At 35.0% G+C, this 18,685-nt stretch overlaps 1 protein-coding gene across 1 annotated transcript; it reads left to right on the top strand.

Moving 5' to 3' along the window:
* Nucleotides 1–271: 271 nt before the first annotated feature.
* Nucleotides 272–18,426, top strand: LOC125679761 (uncharacterized). The gene is made up of 6 exons (XM_048919228.2): nt 272–720; nt 6,730–6,851; nt 12,395–12,507; nt 13,642–13,824; nt 16,091–16,202; nt 17,257–18,426. The coding sequence occupies exons 1-6, from the start codon at nt 284–286 to the stop codon at nt 18,339–18,341; spliced, it is 2,052 nt and encodes a 683-aa protein (XP_048775185.2). The 5' UTR covers nt 272–283; the 3' UTR covers nt 18,342–18,426.
* The last annotated feature ends 259 nt before the right edge of the window (nt 18,427–18,685 follow it).

Here is an 18,685-nt window from a genome sequence, read left to right as displayed (position 1 = left end):
TTCATATTATTTCACTCTTGTCCAAGAAATGAGATAATGGTCATGGTGGTGTTTAAACAATGGCAACAACTTTGTCAAACATTTATCCGTTTTAAGTAGATTGTGTGTGTGTGTGTGTGTGTGTGTATGTTTTAGTGTTTAAGTCTGTGTGCGTGCGTCTTCATATGTGCAAGTATGTTTGCGTGCGTGTTTTCAAGTATATTTATGTACCTACGTGTAACAAAATTGTATAAATAATATATTTCTAATCATTTACATAAACATGATTTTTTTGCAGATTTTTATGATGGAAAATTCTGCGTATAAGTCAGAAACACTGCCCGGTGCGAGCTTGATGGTTGACGGCTATCTCCGCGGAACATGCGTCTCAAACGTAAGGAAGAGCCATGTTGATCCTTTTAAAGGCCCTGCTCAGATGGCTTTTATAAACGAGAGTATTCACTCTGGGAATGACCATGGCAGACATACTGAAAACATTACAGTCGGACGAAAATTTCAGAACGCCACATCAAATATGCGGGAGTATAATGCGCAGTACAACGGTCTAACTATCATTCCATGGGAGGATTTTGTATCCAACCCACGTCAGCTCTGTGACCTGTTTCATCTAGAAAAGACCGGTTTTATTACCTTTGACCCTGATGAAGTAAACGTTTTCTTCCATGCAACCCGAATGAATAAACCTCCGTTAGGCGAGATCAGCGAGAACGGTGGAGCTTGGTAAGCGATTTTCCTCAGGATTTTATTTTATCATAAGGGAGTTAATCCTGAGCTTTTGGGCACAACCACTCAGGAAACTTCAAGTATGTCAGTGTACATAAGTAACAGTTCAATCCTTATAACATTTCTTGTTTTATACTGCTGAATCTATGATTTAGCTTAGATATGCAGAGCAGGAAAATTATTATGGGTATGGCAGCCCCTGGGGGTAGTGATGCTTAAGAAATTGATAAGGCCTGTAAGTTTCTTGTTTAAAAAGCTTTTGTTAACCGTTTCGAGAATGTTTAATTCATGTATAGATTTCATCAACAACTACATGTAAGTAAAGCGCCATGTAGCTGCAGAACTGTAGCTCTCTGAGAAAATATTTGGACAGACGAGAGAGCTACAGATCCACCCCTTATAAAAAGCTTCGATTCACGGCGCAGAGAAAACCGTTAAGGCCTTATATCGTAGTATCCCTGCATTGTCGTTTCATAAATTTAATATTAAAGAAAAGATTCCTAACACATTTTCCTACTATACTCCTTCAAATGTTCATTAAAGCCCCATACATCCCGAAAATTCACAGCTTCCAATGATTTCGTTTGTTGACGTAGCCGTGTTAGGTAGATAGATGCTGTAGATCCGAACATACATGTATAAATAGGTAAAGGTATAGGAAATGTCCCTTCAGTAACGGTATAGGAAATGTCCCTTCAGTAACGGTATAGGAAATGTCCCTTCAGTAACGGTAAACAGAAATAAGCTACCCGATTACTAGCTTTAACGCTATTATCAATTTACATAGTCATCAGATAGTTTTGTTTCGGAGAAACAATTCCGAAATAGTTTTTTTTTTTTTTTTTTTTTTTTTTTTTTTTTTTTTTTGAAATTTCAAATTCTAAATGAACGTAGAGCTTATATCATAACCATATCAAATATGATTTGATTAGCTAAACCTCGTCGACAATCAGAAGTAATTAGGATTACGTTGACAAAGTAATCATTGATTAAATCGATTAGTTTTGAGTACCAAAGTAATTCTAATCTAATCAATTATACATTCAAAATAATCGGCCCCAAATCTGGTAATGGAATACGTATATTAGGATTTTAAAAAATATCCCCGGAATATACATTTACAAATTATTAATGCATTGGTATTAAAAAAGAATGATAATGAATAAACCATAGATAGGGAATCTAGGGATAATGTTGCATTTTATCTAAAATACGGGTAAATGGATTAATATTGGTCATATAAAATTATTATTTTTTGCTGGGAGAAAATTCACAAGTCAAGTGTATCCACAATATGAAGGACACCAGTTTATATTAATTAGATATATTATTCATATAACAGCTGATACACTTACTGATTTCTCCTCTGGTGACACATGTAAATAATTACAATTAATAATTCGAATTACTGTTATATTTGTTTAATTCTATGTTGAAATATTGAAATATACCTGAACTAACACCTAGAAGCGAGGACACAAAAATGACAATGTTCCTTATTTAGACAGCATAGCACAACTAGTTAAGGACAGCGTTATTTCAAGCATAAACGTATGATAGTATTGGTAGAATCTGCGGAATTACCATCAAAAATATTAAAAATAGACTCAAACTTTCTCAAACTAGAGGGAAAATCAATTTGAAAATAAAAGGTGCTCAGACTTGCATGATATATAAGATGATCATATACTATGGGGAAAATTAATCAACAAAGACATGTAAATAAATCCCTGAACTATGTTCGTAAGGGCAAATTTTATTTCGGTATTTTCCCCAGAACCTCGTTTCATGGGGGATGGGTTGGTATAATTATTGTAAATGTTTACAGTTCAACAAGATATTCTTCTAGCTATATTAAATATGCTACATATTCTTTCCTTCCCTTTAAGATAAGATAGAAATGCAAATATTATGTGTAGACCACCTTCTTCTTAATTGAGGTAACAGAAAATACAAATCTTGAGTGGTATGTAGCGCCAAATTAACATAAGCTTAAATGATTTTTAAAGAGATCTTTAATTAGTTGAAGATGTCATAAATTCGTTTGTTGCGCGCAACAATTCAATAAGATATCTTCAAATAATTAATGATACATTCCAATGAAAGGTGAATATAACGAACAGTGATCAATCTAATAATTAAAGTATTACACGATTTAACATTTCCGAACTGATGCCCGCCATAATTGGGAGTTGAACTATGTTCAATCTCCCTTGGTCATCACGCACTTTTCTGCGTAGTAATTTGTATTGATTTGTATAGTGGTCGTCAACGGGGGTTCTGTGTCAGCTGATTTACTCCTAGGTAAATCAACATAAACTTTTATAAACATCCGCCATTAAATAATCCATGTAACTTTTCTGAATTAATCTAATTTTGATAATTGACATGTAAGTAAATGCAATGATATTGTATTCAAATCAATTTGAATACAAGATTTCGATCAAATTGATACTGATAGACATAGAAAAATAAAAGATAAGGTTGAAAATTGTCGTTTGTAGCGCAGTGTCACCTATAAACATTGATAGGGAAACGAACGACAACTGCACACAAGACCTATTGACACCGTGGCGCGAAATATCGAATATGGTGCGAAACCTTACAAGAAAATTTACAAGAAATAACTCTACAACATTGTGTATGTGTATATATTTGGTTTTTTTTAATGTGATATAAAAAATGCTTGATGTTACATGTATATTGAATTAAACTTTCGATCGGGATCGGAATACGAAATAAAATTTCTTATATCCGGTTGCAAAGTGAAACTGCTTCATGCTTCAAGTTATTGAATTACGTAGTAATTGCACGTTACACATTAGAGAACTGTTCCTTTTAATAAAGAAAGTCACAAAATAGATACAAAATGAGTGTACCATTTTCATTACTGTTACCGAGCTTTCGTCGGCGAAAATCTCGAAATGGCGTGTTTCACTGCGCTTGATGACGGTAAGGTCCACATTTTCTACGTGAGTATTTTGATATTTGTTTATGAATTTTTTGCGCATACATGGTATGTCTCGGCTAGGAATAATGGAAACTTTCTCACCTATGTATGTAAAGACATAATATGTTTTACGGCGTGACCGTGTTTGAGGGCTAAGCAAAAAAGTTTTGGCATTAGTACCTATATCCAAAACAGGACAAAAATAACCCAAAGTTAGCACTAGGACAGAGCTGTATCAAAGCATCCTAATTTTGGACATTTGATCCGCCTATATATTGAACGCGGGAAATATAACGCAATCGATGTAAACAGTACATTGTGACGTCATATTCAGCGTCGTTATTTAGCAAATTTACAAACATAGCGTTTGAACCACAACAAAAAACATGGCGTTAATCGTGGAGTGATTATATATGATTAAGAAAATAAGATTTACATGCTTTTACGGATTTTATGTAACATCTCAGAACGACGTGAACTAGGGTAGACGAGATTCAAAATGGAGAAATACATGTCCACGCGATAGTATTCGAATCGACGCCATTGGTACCAAACTTTTCAAGTTCCATAGGTATGGTTTAATTTTTCATTATTTTCCTATATTTTCCTTATAAACATGTATATACGTGTTACCTATAGGGAGAGCTCCGCTCTCACGGCCCTTCGGGCCGTGAGAGGGTTTCGCCCTCTATTAATCTCTATTTTTAAAAATGTAGAACACTTTTATCAAATGACAATGTTTGAAAACGCTTAGAGCCCCGATGTCAGAATTTCCTTTTCCAAGACATCAATATGTCAAATTCATTATCCTTTTCGAATAGTATGTACCATATTTTGTACCAGTTATCCATTTTGAATCCCCTATTACAATGGGATTTTGCTGCACTCTGTAATGTTTGAGTGGATGTCATGAGTGTGTGTCAAACAGAAATTTTAAGAGCATGGGATAAGGTGCTTACTTCACTATCAAAGTTTAAGCCAGTTGCCACAATGTTGAATTTATGCTGCAAAAAGGATTGGAAATTGCTCTGGTCAAAACACATTGTTTATTTGTCTACAGTTTATTTGTCTACAGATGAAAGAGACATGAGGATTCTCCCTCATAAACTGAAAAAAAAAATAGTTATGGATCTTGTACATGTATAGTTTATTAATCACTATAGATTTCCAGCATCACAAGTCTGATTCCACTATATGCTTCCCATACTGTCAGGTTCATTCACCCCCTGTTTGAGCCACAGTATAATATCCCAAATACCTTGGCAATGAATAACATTATGAATAACATTATTTGACTAGTGTTTCATTTTTAGCGGAGTTGCGATGAAGTCGAACTCGGCTTATGATCTGATGAAGTGCCTTTGGGCGGGCACGCATCAACATTTCATTTCCGCACCATAGCTCTTGAGCAAATTATAGGATCTCATTCAAACTTAGATGGATTGTCACCCTCAGTAAGATGAGGAAGCCTATCGATTTTGGGGTCACTAGGTCAAAGGCCAAAGTCACAGTGGCTATAAATAGACTGAAATTTGGAGAAAATTTTGTTTTCCGCACCATAGCTCTTGAACAAATCATACGATCTCAATCAAACTTAGATGGATTGTCACCCTCAGTAAGACCAGGAAGTCTATCGATTCTGGGGTCACTACGTCAAAGGTCAAGGTCACTGGCTATAAATACACTGAAATTTGGAGAAAATTTTGTTTTCCACACCATAGCTCTTGAACGAATTATAGGATCTCAATCAAACTTAGATCGATTGTCACCCTCAGTAAGACAAGAAGCCTATCGATTCCGGGGTCACAAGGTCAAAGTCACAGTGGCTATAAATAGACTGAAATTGGAGAAAATTTTGTTTTCTGCACTATAATTTTTTAACAAATTATAGGATCTCAATTAAACTTAGATGGATTATCGCCCTTGATGAGACAAAGAAGCGGTTAGCCTATTGATTTTGGTCAAGCGTTAAAGGTCAAGGTCAAAGGATTTAAGTCGGCTGAAATTTATGTAAGCAAAATTTTGCTTCCTGCTTGATAATTCTTGCAAACTTTTCTGCCGGTTTCCTTTATGCCCATTCCTTGCGCAACTCGGTTTGTGCATTTCCGATGCCGGACGATTTTTACTTTTTTTGCATTTCATTTATTTTGAGTTATTATACAATTATTTACCATTCCATTGATCCTCTACAGGACTGTAGTATACTCAGGTGACAGTTTAGCATATCGGACTACCTTTTCAAGTAATGAATCCTTAGAATTAGCTACAACTAGGATTAAACTTGAATGTATATATACAGGGGGAAAAACTTCTTCATAACTGCAAGGCATTGATAACCATATTGATTTGAATGTTTGGGCCATAATATGTGGTCACATTTATCATGAGAATATAAAGGGGTGAAATTCTAGAAAACAACAACACAACTTCAGTTACTCGAGGAGCGTTGTGGCCCATGGGCCTTCCATTATCCATGTTTGCTGTTGTAACGCTTTGAAAAACAACAACAGTTGATTTGTATCTAAAATCATGATAATATCCAGTCATTTATCCCCCTACCCTTCCAGTGCTATCTGTTCTAACTGAATTTCCACAATGTTCAACTCCCATGAGTACTTTCAGTACTTTGATTGAATTGGTGTTCTCTTCAATGAATTGATGATATCAACAGTTGTATTAATGCGCGCTAGAATTAAGTCAATTGAAGAGAGCAATAATTCATTTAATGCGCTCATAAATTCAATATTACATGTAATATGTGCAATAAATGAATTTTAGTTATATTCCATTGAATTATTGCGCGCATCAATATCAGTTAATGCATGCATCAAATCAATTATTGTGCGCAATAATTGAATTAATGATATCTTAAAATAATCAAGTATACCTTCAATTATTTGTGTTTATATTAATTTGGTGCTCAATAGAGTAAAGGGAAAACGCTATTTGCGGCGGAGATGTGACAGTAAGACAGACGCTAGATAGTTCACTTAATAGAGCACTTTATCAATTTCTTTTACACAGAATTGTTCAACTTAGTTTGAATATGATTTCAGGGTTTTGACAGTAGAAAATACTTCTCAGTTGGAGATGATTCGACTGTCGCTTACGGAGAGAATATCTGTTTTTGGGCTAACCTTGGTTAGAAAAGGAAAACAGTTTAAACAGAAACAAAGAGGTAAGTTGGCGATTAGATCTACTTGAATCTCAGAAAGTGTTGACGTCATTTATCACTCCACCTGTTACCCGTTACCTATCCGATCCGTGCCTTGTGGCACATAACGCACCCACAGAACATCTCCGACCATCTCTGCCCGCCACCTCAACTCTCACCTCAACCCAAGAAAGTCCTCCATTCTCCGTCCTCTTCTTCTTCACTCTTCTTCTCCAGGTGATTTTAAATCTTCCTCTTTTTCTATTGCCTTCTGGTGTCCTAGAAGGAACTGTATTACAACCATTGCTATGGTCTTTTCTGAGAATGTGTTCAATGAATTCCCACCTTCTGTACTGTACCTAATTTATTGGCTTCTTGTCTGATCTTTCTAGTAATTCGGAAGTTGTTGAGTCACACCCGATTTTAAGAATTCTCCTCAAGTTCATCTCCTTTATTCATTTTCCATGTTTCTGATCCATAAAATAATACTGGTATGACTAGTGTCTTATAAAGCTTCATTTTTGTTTTCGTGCTGATGGAATTTTTGTTACATATCCTTTTAAGTCTTGTGAAAGCAGATCGAGACTTTAAAACTCTTCCTCTCATACCTTCCATACTGCCTCCTTGTTTTCAAACGGTTGCACTCAGATATGCAACATGTTGCCACGTTGTTTAATTAATAGGTTGATGTTGTTTGGGATTTGTTCTCATGATCTTACTTTTGGCAGTATCAATTTGAAGTCCGACTCTTGCAGTTTGATCTAATGTGTCAGTTTTCTGTTGGATGTGTTTCTGGGATAGTTCATCTTTCTCATCATTGCTGGTAGTGAGATGGGGAATAGTAGAACCATTCAAAGCCCTTCCATAGAGTCTCTTAATCACCTCCTGGAGCATGTACTCAAATTTAATAATTATTCGATTGAAGTAAAACATAATGAGGATATAAGAACGAGAGAAAAATATCAATGTCATTGTCGATTGTCTTAATTTCTACTCAGCTTGTCGCTGGTATCGATCTGTTCAGTGCGGTCAGTCTACATGTTTATTTCATTTACGTCCCATTCGAAAAACAAGTCAATCAAAAGGGAGACATCACCAATTGTAAGTAGATATTGAAATATGATCCTTGGATATGGATGAATATTTCTGCAAATTGTACTATTTTATTAGACAAATAAGTGATTGGAGCGTTCGATTTGTGAGCGGGAGACCGTGAGTTTGAGTCGCGCTCTGTATTACAACTGTATTACAACCATTGCTATGGTCTTTTCTGAGGATGTGTTCAATGAATTTCCACCTTCTGTACTGTACCCAATTCATTGGCTTAAAGGCTTCTTGTCTGATCGTGGCCGCGTCAAACCTGAGACGTAAAAATAAGTAGTAATTGTTCCATCGCCAAACGCTTGACATTAATTATTACAGTTGCTGGTCTTTCGGATATTATAATGAAAACAGAGGTCCCATGTTGCGGCAGGCATTGGTACTTTAGAGAACCCTCCTTGCTACCACTCCGAGCGACTAGCATATGAGTTCATCTACAACTCGTAACATCTCAATATGAGTGAAAATTTCTCGAAGAGATATAAACAAACAAACAATTACATTATGGAAAAATAGATTTACACGTGCATACCGTTTATGATATGTTGTCAGTTATTTTGAAATGTCTATGGATGCCATAGGAATAAAGCTCAACTTCACTTTTTAAAAAGTGTGTTGGGAAGTGACATTGACTAGAGACAACATTTAACTTTGATAGTATATTACATTGCTAAAAGATGATTATGAATCATAATAATGCGATGGAAAAAACGTTTTGTAACAATGTATGCTTTAATGATTGATGAATCGTAATCATATTGATTTGCCCAACTCTCTGTTTTTTATTGCTTATGGGAGTTATGAGATTGATCACTGTTCGTTATCTTCACCTTTCATTGTGCACTATAGAGAGATATACCGGGTATAGGGTCGTTTAAGAAAATATAGGTCTATTTACTAGGGCAAACTTGCTTATCCACATTGCTCTCCCTAAGGGATTCTAAAACAGTGAAGATGAAAACTGTTCATGCTACAAAATGTATACTGTCTACTATGTCACCGTGATATACTGTTACAATATACATATGATGTGCTGTTTATCCTCTCATCTTTATACAGGGCTTATTCTGCCATCATGATATACTGTTACGATATACATATGATGTGCTGTTTATCCTCTCATCTGTATACAGTGCTTATTCTGTCATCATGATATACTGTTACGATATACATATGATGTGCTGTTTATCCTCTCATCTGTATACAGTGCTTATTCTGTCATCATGATATACTGATACGATATACATATGATGTGCTGTTTATCCTCTCATCTGTATACAGGGCTTATTCTGTCATCATGATATACTGATACGATATACATATGATGTGCTGTTTATCCTCTCATCTGTATACAGTGCTTATTCTGTCATCATGATATACTGATACGATATACATATGATGTGCTGTTTATCCTCTCATCTGTATACAGTGCTTATTCTGTCATCATGATATACTGATACGATATACATATGATGTGCTGTTTATCCTCTCATCTGTATACAGTGCTTATTCTGTCATCATGATATACTGTTACGATATACATATGATGTGCTGTTTATCCTCTCATCTGTATACAGTGCTTATTCTGTCATCATGATATACTGTTACGATATACATATGATGTGCTGTTTATCCTCTCATCTGTATACAGTGCTTATTCTGTCATCATGATATACTGATACGATATACATATGATGTGCTGTTTATCCTCTCATCTGTATACAGTGCTTATTCTGTCATCATGATATACTGATACGATATACATATGATGTGCTGTTTATCCTCTCATCTGTATACAGTGCTTATTCTGTCATCATGATATACTGATACGATATACATATGATGTGCTGTTTATCCTCTCATCTGTATACAGTGCTTATTCTGTCATCATGATATACTGTTACGATATACATATGATGTGCTGTTTATCCTCTCATCTGTATACAGTGCTTATTCTGTCATCATGATATACTGTTACAATATACATATGATGTGCTGTTTATCCTCTCATCTGTATACAGTGCTTATTCTGTCATCATGATATACTGTTACGATATACATATGATGTGCTGTTTATCCTCTCATCTTTATACAGGGCTTATTCTGCCATCATGATATACTGTTACGATATACATATGATGTGCTGTTTATCCTCTCATCTTTATACAGGGCTTATTCTGCCATCATGATATACTGTTACGATATACATATGATGTGCTGTTTATCCTCTCATCTGTATACAGTGCTTATTCTGTCATCATGATATACTGTTACGATATACATATGATGTGCTGTTTATCCTCTCATCTGTATACAGTGCTTATTCTGTCATCATGATATACTGATACGATATACATATGATGTGCTGTTTATCCTCTCATCTGTATACAGTGCTTATTCTGTCATCATGATATACTGATACGATATACATATGATGTGCTGTTTATCCTCTCATCTGTATACAGGGCTTATTCTGTCATCATGATATACTGATACGATATACATATGATGTGCTGTTTATCCTCTCATCTGTATACAGTGCTTATTCTGTCATCATGATATACTGATACGATATACATATGATGTGCTGTTTATCCTCTCATCTGTATACAGTGCTTATTCTGTCATCATGATATACTGATACGATATACATATGATGTGCTGTTTATCCTCTCATCTGTATACAGTGCTTATTCTGTCATCATGATATACTGTTACGATATACATATGATGTGCTGTTTATCCTCTCATCTGTATACAGTGCTTATTCTGTCATCATGATATACTGATACGATATACATATGATGTGCTGTTTATCCTCTCATCTGTATACAGTGCTTATTCTGTCATCATGATATACTGTTACGATATACATATGATGTGCTGTTTATCCTCTCATCTGTATACAGTGCTTATTCTGTCATCATGATATACTGATACGATATACATATGATGTGCTGTTTATCCTCTCATCTGTATACAGTGCTTATTCTGTCATCATGATATACTGATACGATATACATATGATGTGCTGTTTATCCTCTCATCTGTATACAGTGCTTATTCTGTCATCATGATATACTGTTACGATATACATATGATGTGCTGTTTATCCTCTCATCTGTATACAGTGCTTATTCTGTCATCATGATATACTGTTACGATATACATATGATGTGCTGTTTATCCTCTCATCTGTATACAGTGCTTATTCTGTCATCATGATATACTGTTACGATATACATATGATGTGCTGTTTATCCTCTCATCTGTATACAGTGCTTATTCTGTCATCATGATATACTGTTACGATATACATATGATGTGCTGTTTATCCTCTCATCTGTATACAGTGCTTATTCTGTCATCATGATATACTGTTACGATATACATATGATGTGCTGTTTATCCTCTCATCTGTATACAGTGCTTATTCTGTCATCATGATATACTGATACGATATACATATGATGTGCTGTTTATCCTCTCATCTGTATACAGTGCTTATTCTGTCATCATGATATACTGATACGATATACATATGATGTGCTGTTTATCCTCTCATCTGTATACAGGGCTTATTCTGTCATCATGATATACTGATACGATATACATATGATGTGCTGTTTATCCTCTCATCTGTATACAGTGCTTATTCTGTCATCATGATATACTGTTACAATATACATATGATGTGCTGTTTATCCTCTCATCTTTATACAGTGCTTATTTTGCCATCATGATATACTGTTGGTTCTGCCATCTTGATATACTATTTATCCTGCCAGTACTATAATTTGTCTTGTCATTATGCTATGTATACTGTTTACCATGCTATCTTCATATACTATTATCCTACTATCTTGATACAGTGTTTATCCTGCCATCACGGTGTCCTGTTTATCATGTCATCTACTCCTCAGTCAGTGTCGTGGATGTATCACAATATGTATGTGTTTGCAATAATTAATGTTCAGATGCATGGAATGTCAACATATATGTACATTTGATCATATATATTAAGTACTGTACCTGCCTATACTTGCTGAATTCATTAATTTATCAGATATATTTTGACAATGCATTATTTCATTACGTATGTTGTTTTCCTATCACTACTCATGTAAGGTAAAGTTCCCGCATGTGAGTAAGCCTCGTAAGATACGCCTGTCTCATATGATCACGTGACTCGACATGCCGGGATTACTTTTTGTGTATTCAATCTGCTATTTACAGATACATTTATAAATTCACCGTATGAAATTAGAGCAATAAAATATTTAATATGAGAAAATCATGAGTCAATTCATGATACGAGATTCGAAAATCTCACCCTGGGTTGAATATTTTGGTCAGGGACTTTGCAAACCTCGTCCCCGACCAAACTATCCAACTCCTTGGATGAGATTTCCCTAATCCCAAACGGATACTGATGATGAATTAATATATTATCTTTCTATATGAAGCACCATGTTTATTAATGTTGGACCCCACCGACTGCTTGATAGGCGGACAACTCAATGCGCACATTATGAGATGCTCCAAAATTATGGAATCACAAGGAAAATTTTGCCTAGAGGTGAGTAAACATGAATATGTACATACATGTACTGTGAACGTGTTCATTTGCCTAGAGGTGAGTAAACATGTACATACTGTGAACGTGTTGATTTGATCTTTTTGTTTGTTTGATTAGGGTTTTGAGACAATGCAGCGATGTCCCCGTCATGTATATGTTCTTAAGTTAAACATTTGTCTGGCGTTGAAGTGTTTTTAGGTCGTTGTGGCGGCTCATAATAAACCTTCTCTTATATCAAGCACCACTAGGACGGTCTATTTCGTTCAATCCGACGGACCATGGATATTGATTATTTTTATGTACAATAATGTAAATCTGTAATTATATATCATATAAAAGGTAAATGTATTAAAAGTGTTAGATATTACTGAAACGTCGGTCTCGTGTAAAACTTGTATGGGTGTTCAGCTTCAATTTCTTTCATTGACTTAATAGTTTGGAAAAGTCTGATTCGGATATGTAACGGAACACTACAGTCCAGTATGATATGCTTAATTGTTACTGGACAGCCACAGAATATGCATTCAGGTTAAGGCTCACAATTAAACAAATATGAATGTGTTAGAATGGCCAATGCGAATTCTAGTGATGATCACATCATGTCGATTCAAAATTAGATTGTTTGGTTTGTTTACCTGTCTTTCTATCCGAGGACAGACTACAATGTATAACTGTTTTGTTATAAACCTTTTTAGATTGTTTTTTCTAGATGCACAGGTTTGTTGAATTTGAACTTTTACAGGACAGTGTGATTGCGTACGTTTATCACTGCATCCCCTAGCCTAGTTTAAAAGCAAACAGCCAATATCTTAAATAATAATGACATTTTTCGTGTTTCTGCTCTGCTTTTCATATAATAGATTCTGTATTTCATCATCAGTTAAATTAGTGAAGCTTGCCAATACGTAAACAAAGCATGCGCAGTAGAACAAGAATCACGTGACTTGCGTAACCAATAGAAATAGGACAGACTATTGCCCGGTCAACAGTTCGTAAACTGTTGACTGGTCAATAGACTACGAGTGTGAGAGTTGGTTTAACAGTTAAAATGTTGGTTCTAATTATTTATTTATCTAATAATTTATTTAGTTTATATAGGGAAAAATTTAAGGTGTATAACAAATATTTTGCTAGATAAATTTCAACGGATCAGTTGAGCGATGGTGCAGGAAAATTACTTCAACAAGATGTGAGTCAGTTGGTGCAAAAATCTTGATCACGAACGGCGATGAACCTGACACTCTGAGAACGGTGGAGAACATATTGTGCTGCATTGCTTGTTTTCCTATTTGGGCTATACAAACCGCAATCATAAAGGTAGGATTTTATCATTCTTTTAAATGAAATATATTTCTCCTTTTTAGTCAAATCATTTATGTACTTTTAAATTTGGACAACAAAATCAAACTTGGTTTATAGTTCAAAGAAGTAGACTGTATTATGGGTTGTTTTAAAAATTACTGACAAGTCTTTTGAGTGGAAACATTTAGATGCATCATGCACACGTACGTAAGTAATATCCACCATCGGTAAAATTGTTGATCTTTTGTTATCTAAAAATATTAATTATTTTGTCGAAAAACAAATGAGGTACTGTGGTTCTCATTAGGAATAAATTGATGGCACGGTGAAGATAACGAGCAGTGATCAATCTCGTAACTCCTATAAGGAATACAAAATAGAGTTGGTCAAACACGAACACCTGGGCATACTAGAGGTGGGATCAGGTACCTAGCAGGAGTAGGCATCCCCTGTCGATCGGTCACCGTGAGCACCATATCTCGATCGGGGAAAAGAAGTTATCTGCAGTCAAAATCAGTGTGTAAAGAATGGCCTAAGGATTGGTATGAAACACGTCAAACAACATTTGACCAATGACAGGTTTTATTGGCAAAGTAGATCGTTATATCGACCATAAAAGTTGCGAAATGCTGACTTTGAACAAAATTGTTGAAACCCTTGAAACATCAACTTATTTGTCAGTAGCCGGCCTCGATTTAGAAATTAAGCATACGCAGAACAAGCTCTTGCGTATCGAATCAGTTGAGACATACACACCATTTGCAGGTTATAATGAAATATCACTACATAAATATGGGAAGACATGTATCACAGTGTATGTTAGAAACCTCAACAATTAGTTTTAAACACTACTTAACCAATGTGAGGAAATATTGATCATCATTTACTATTATTACTATTATTATTACTATTATTATTATTATTATTATTATTACTATTATTTATTACTTAGGTCCATTATTATTTCATAATCATGTCAATGATGTTGCAGACAAGACGTTACCGTCTGTGAATTCTCTACAGAATGTTCATACTAATGTAAGCTGTATTGAAAATAATTCAAAATCTCTGCGTTGGTGGCACCAAGGCCAGATCTTTTACTTTTGAAGTTTGGTCCAACAACTGGTTGTAAGATTTTAATTCGTCAAGAGCCAATGACATGTATTTCAGCACAAAGAAAATATCACTCATCCAAACCTACGTTTTCAAAACTAGGTTAGATTTCGTGTTTTCTCATAAACACCTTGAGCTTAATTTTTCTAGTCTAGATATCATTTAATCGAAAGTGTACAGACGCTGGAACTTATGAAATCATTTGAACCCGTAAAATATTGTACCGCGTGTATGTAAAGTTCATTAGACTTTCACCAAAAGAAGCATTTGAAGTTTAGTGTACGAGTTCATTATTTGACTCAGAGAAACTTGAAAAACGCCAGCTGAATACAGTTTGAGTAGTCATTGAGACCATAATGCCTGTGCCTGAAGAGCAGAAACTATATAATTAAAAATTCTCAAATCTACAGCTTATCAAATTGTATGTATCAAGAGAATGAAATTCACAGAGGGATTGTGCTTTAGATGTACTTTTGTAGTAAAATGGGGGCTAAATTTATATCAACTCGACTACATGAAACAGATTTACTTATTAAGGTTAAAATTGTCCGAGAAAAAAAGAAATTCCCACGTAACATCCTCAGAAGTTGCAGACAGTTCATTCACTGAAATATACGACGTAGGCAGTTTTCATGAAATATATAATATCTCAACATGTCGTTTCTTGTGAAATGAAATAGAAGCATCTCTTGCTGATGTGGCTACTGCTTTGGACTGGGCTTGAAAAATTCCGAAATACGCGAAGGTATTTTATAAACTCTAAACACGGCGTGGTAATACCCGGGCAAAATAATTATCGTTACTTTTATTTTGAAACCAAAAAGGTAGAGAAAATATTTTTCTTGAAATTTTTTAAATATAAAAAGAATCCATGTTATATCGGCAAATTACCGTGATTATTGACCAAAAACCGAGTCTGTTTTAGTGTAGTATTGTATTAATGTTGAAATGAGTAATGGTCTGGTTATTGAAAGTTACATGTACTAATGATGGTGCTGATGACGCTATCATGAATGGCTGACAAAAATATTGCTTAAATGAAAAGGCTGGTTGACTAATGTTTGGACTCTGATGCTAATTTTGGTAATGGAAAAATGTCCCTATACTATATCGTTTATTAGTAAAGTGATGCCATATAGGTCAGTAATAGAGATTCTAATCTTTCTAGCTGCATCGAGAAGTCGCTTATGAAGATATTTCTATGGCACTCAATGCGGAGGAAATCATACTACATGGTTCTGTTGGCGGAATTGAGAATCAAAGAAAACAACTATTTAGAGGTAGGTTATATTTATATACAAGTTTGCATACCAATGAGTTGTATAATATGTAATAGCATAATTATAATTTATATTTATTAAAATTTCATATTGAAAACGAATCAAGCGGAGACAAATACATATACTGAACTAATCCCAAATGGCACGCGCGTATTACGTAATAAATATACACATTTACATTGTATTTACATTTCCAATGATTTTGCCACTGATATCTTTACAAATTGTAATGATATAGTCATTTCCTCATAACTGCGTTCCAGTTGTGAACAATGCACGCATGAATATGGATAACTATAGTAAGTCTATCTTTTAATGATTGGGAATTCCGACAGATGTGAAAGTAGAATATTAACTTCATTTTTGAAAACACATGAGGTAGAGTACCATAAGGTATTTAAAAAAAAGAAATTTATATCTTAAATGTCACTTCTTTTCACGTACAGTCTTCTTTAGATTCAATGATTTATCTGTGGTGGATCCATTAATAATGAAAATGGGTTTCTTTCCTTTTCACACGAATTAGTTTGAGGTGGGAGTGTCTAAGATCTGGGGTGCATTTTACAAAAGAACTTCCGACCAACTTTACATATTGGAATTATTCCGCTTATTGTAAGACAATTCACTCTAATGTAAAATAGTAAAGAAATAATGTTGAAAATCAAATTTCAGAAACGTTTTAATTCCTTCATTCAAACTAATAACTATGTAATACAAATTAAGACTTGCGACTTTATCGTAAGTTCTTTTGTAAAACGGGCCCCCGAAATTTAAAGCTGAATTTATAGCAAAAACAGCTACAACTATTTCCTGAAAATACCTTTTTAAACCGTTGAGGGAATTCAACTACACACATCGATCAGTAAACGACATTCACGTAAATGATGAGAATTATAGCTCACGTGTTCTTTAGTTATCTGATAAACTTTGATGACTACTGCAGTGGTGAAAATAGCAAGGCCATATCATTTTTAGAATAAGATCATGTTTCACTCGGGATAGACCAACTACTTATATTTTCAGTATATACATTTTCCATAATTTAACATTTCAGAGCGTCCGAACAGCACAGTTTTCTACACGAAATCCCCGGAATCACATGCTGAAGATCAAGGTCACAAGTATATTTGCATCAAGAAGTATGACAAACAATTTGCAGATGTTTCAGGTGAATGCACAAGTCGAGAAAATCAATATGAAACCACGAGTTTGTATCATCTATTTGAGGATAAACATAAAGACACACCAGGCAGAAGCCTTCGGAAAGAAAACCACGTAGGAATGATGGACAGCAACAGGAAGCAAGGTCACCAAAAATGTGCGCATAACGACAGGAAACAATGTCACCAAAGCTGGATTGTGAACGACGACAGGGAACCAGATTACAAAAACTGGAGTGTGAACGACGACAGAGAACCAGATCACCAAAAATGGAGTGTGGAGAACCAATATCCAACCCGCGTGGAAAACACAGTCGCAAATATCCATATCGAACAAAGAATGAATGTAAAGTATATTGAAACTGATTCTGAAAATGATGACGATTTATTAATTTCTCATGTACACGAACCAATTAAACAGAAAAGGTTGCATAAGTATGAACGAGTGAATTCAAACGATGAGAACGGAGATAGAAAGAACCACTCTGTAAAAATACAAAGCACCACTGGGTCGGTAAATAAATCGGGTTTTATTCAACGTGATCCAACCGATCAACAGATGTCTAGTTTTGTTGATGACGCATCTCCTGAATCAAGTTGGATCCAAGATCCAAGCAGTGAAAATGGAAACTTGAACTCGAAAGAAATCGGTAGAAAGGAGGTAAATGTGACTGAATCTGGTGACTTTGAAATGTTTACAGACCGCAGTGGAAATATTCCATCAGATAACAAATTACAAACAAATGAATTAAATGTTTCCTCAAATAATATCACTGATGACGATATGGAGGTGTCTGATTTAGAATACGACAGTGCCAGTGAAACAGAAATTAATTCAAATAATAACATCCGCCAAAACCATCGTCATAATGTTCAGAAGAGAAAGATCCCACGGCAAGATTCCACAAGGAAATATATAAGCGTACATACACCTAGACGGAACCCCAAAACAGCCTTCTCTCTAGCACCGATGTTATAAGTCAACGTGAATGCCCCAAAACAGCCTTCTCTCTAGCACCAATGTTATAAGTCAACGTGATTAAATAATTTCTGTTAAAATGTCATCCCTTTGTTCTTTGTATCCCTTCTCCAACATAATGGACTGAAAAATATCAAATAATGACAGGTGCTTAGGAGTAAGCATACCCTGTCGACCGGTCACACCCGCCGTGAGCCCTATATCCTGATCAGGTAAATGGAGTAATCACTGGTAAAATCAGTGTGCAAAACACGGCCTCTATTGGTATGAAACACGCCAGACAGCATTTGACCCAATGATAGGTGGTATTGGTAAATCAGTTTGTTATAACGACCATGGAACTA

This window comes from Ostrea edulis, chromosome 2, assembly GCF_947568905.1.
Source record: "Ostrea edulis chromosome 2, xbOstEdul1.1, whole genome shotgun sequence".
Taxonomy (NCBI): domain Eukaryota; kingdom Metazoa; phylum Mollusca; class Bivalvia; order Ostreida; family Ostreidae; genus Ostrea; species Ostrea edulis.
The sequence above is the reverse complement of the archived record's forward strand: the minus strand, read 5'-3'. Positions and strand labels throughout refer to the sequence as shown.

Coding starts and splice junctions, on each gene's coding strand:
- LOC125679761 (XM_048919228.2), top strand. CDS start 284: ATGATGGAAAATTCTGCGTATAAGTCAGAAACACTGCCCGGTGCGAGC. Junction 721..6,729: donor AGCGAGAACGGTGGAGCTTG/GTAAGCGATTTT, acceptor ATATGATTTCAG/GGTTTTGACAGTAGAAAATA. Junction 6,852..12,394: donor GTTTAAACAGAAACAAAGAG/GTAAGTTGGCGA, acceptor TTCTATATGAAG/CACCATGTTTATTAATGTTG.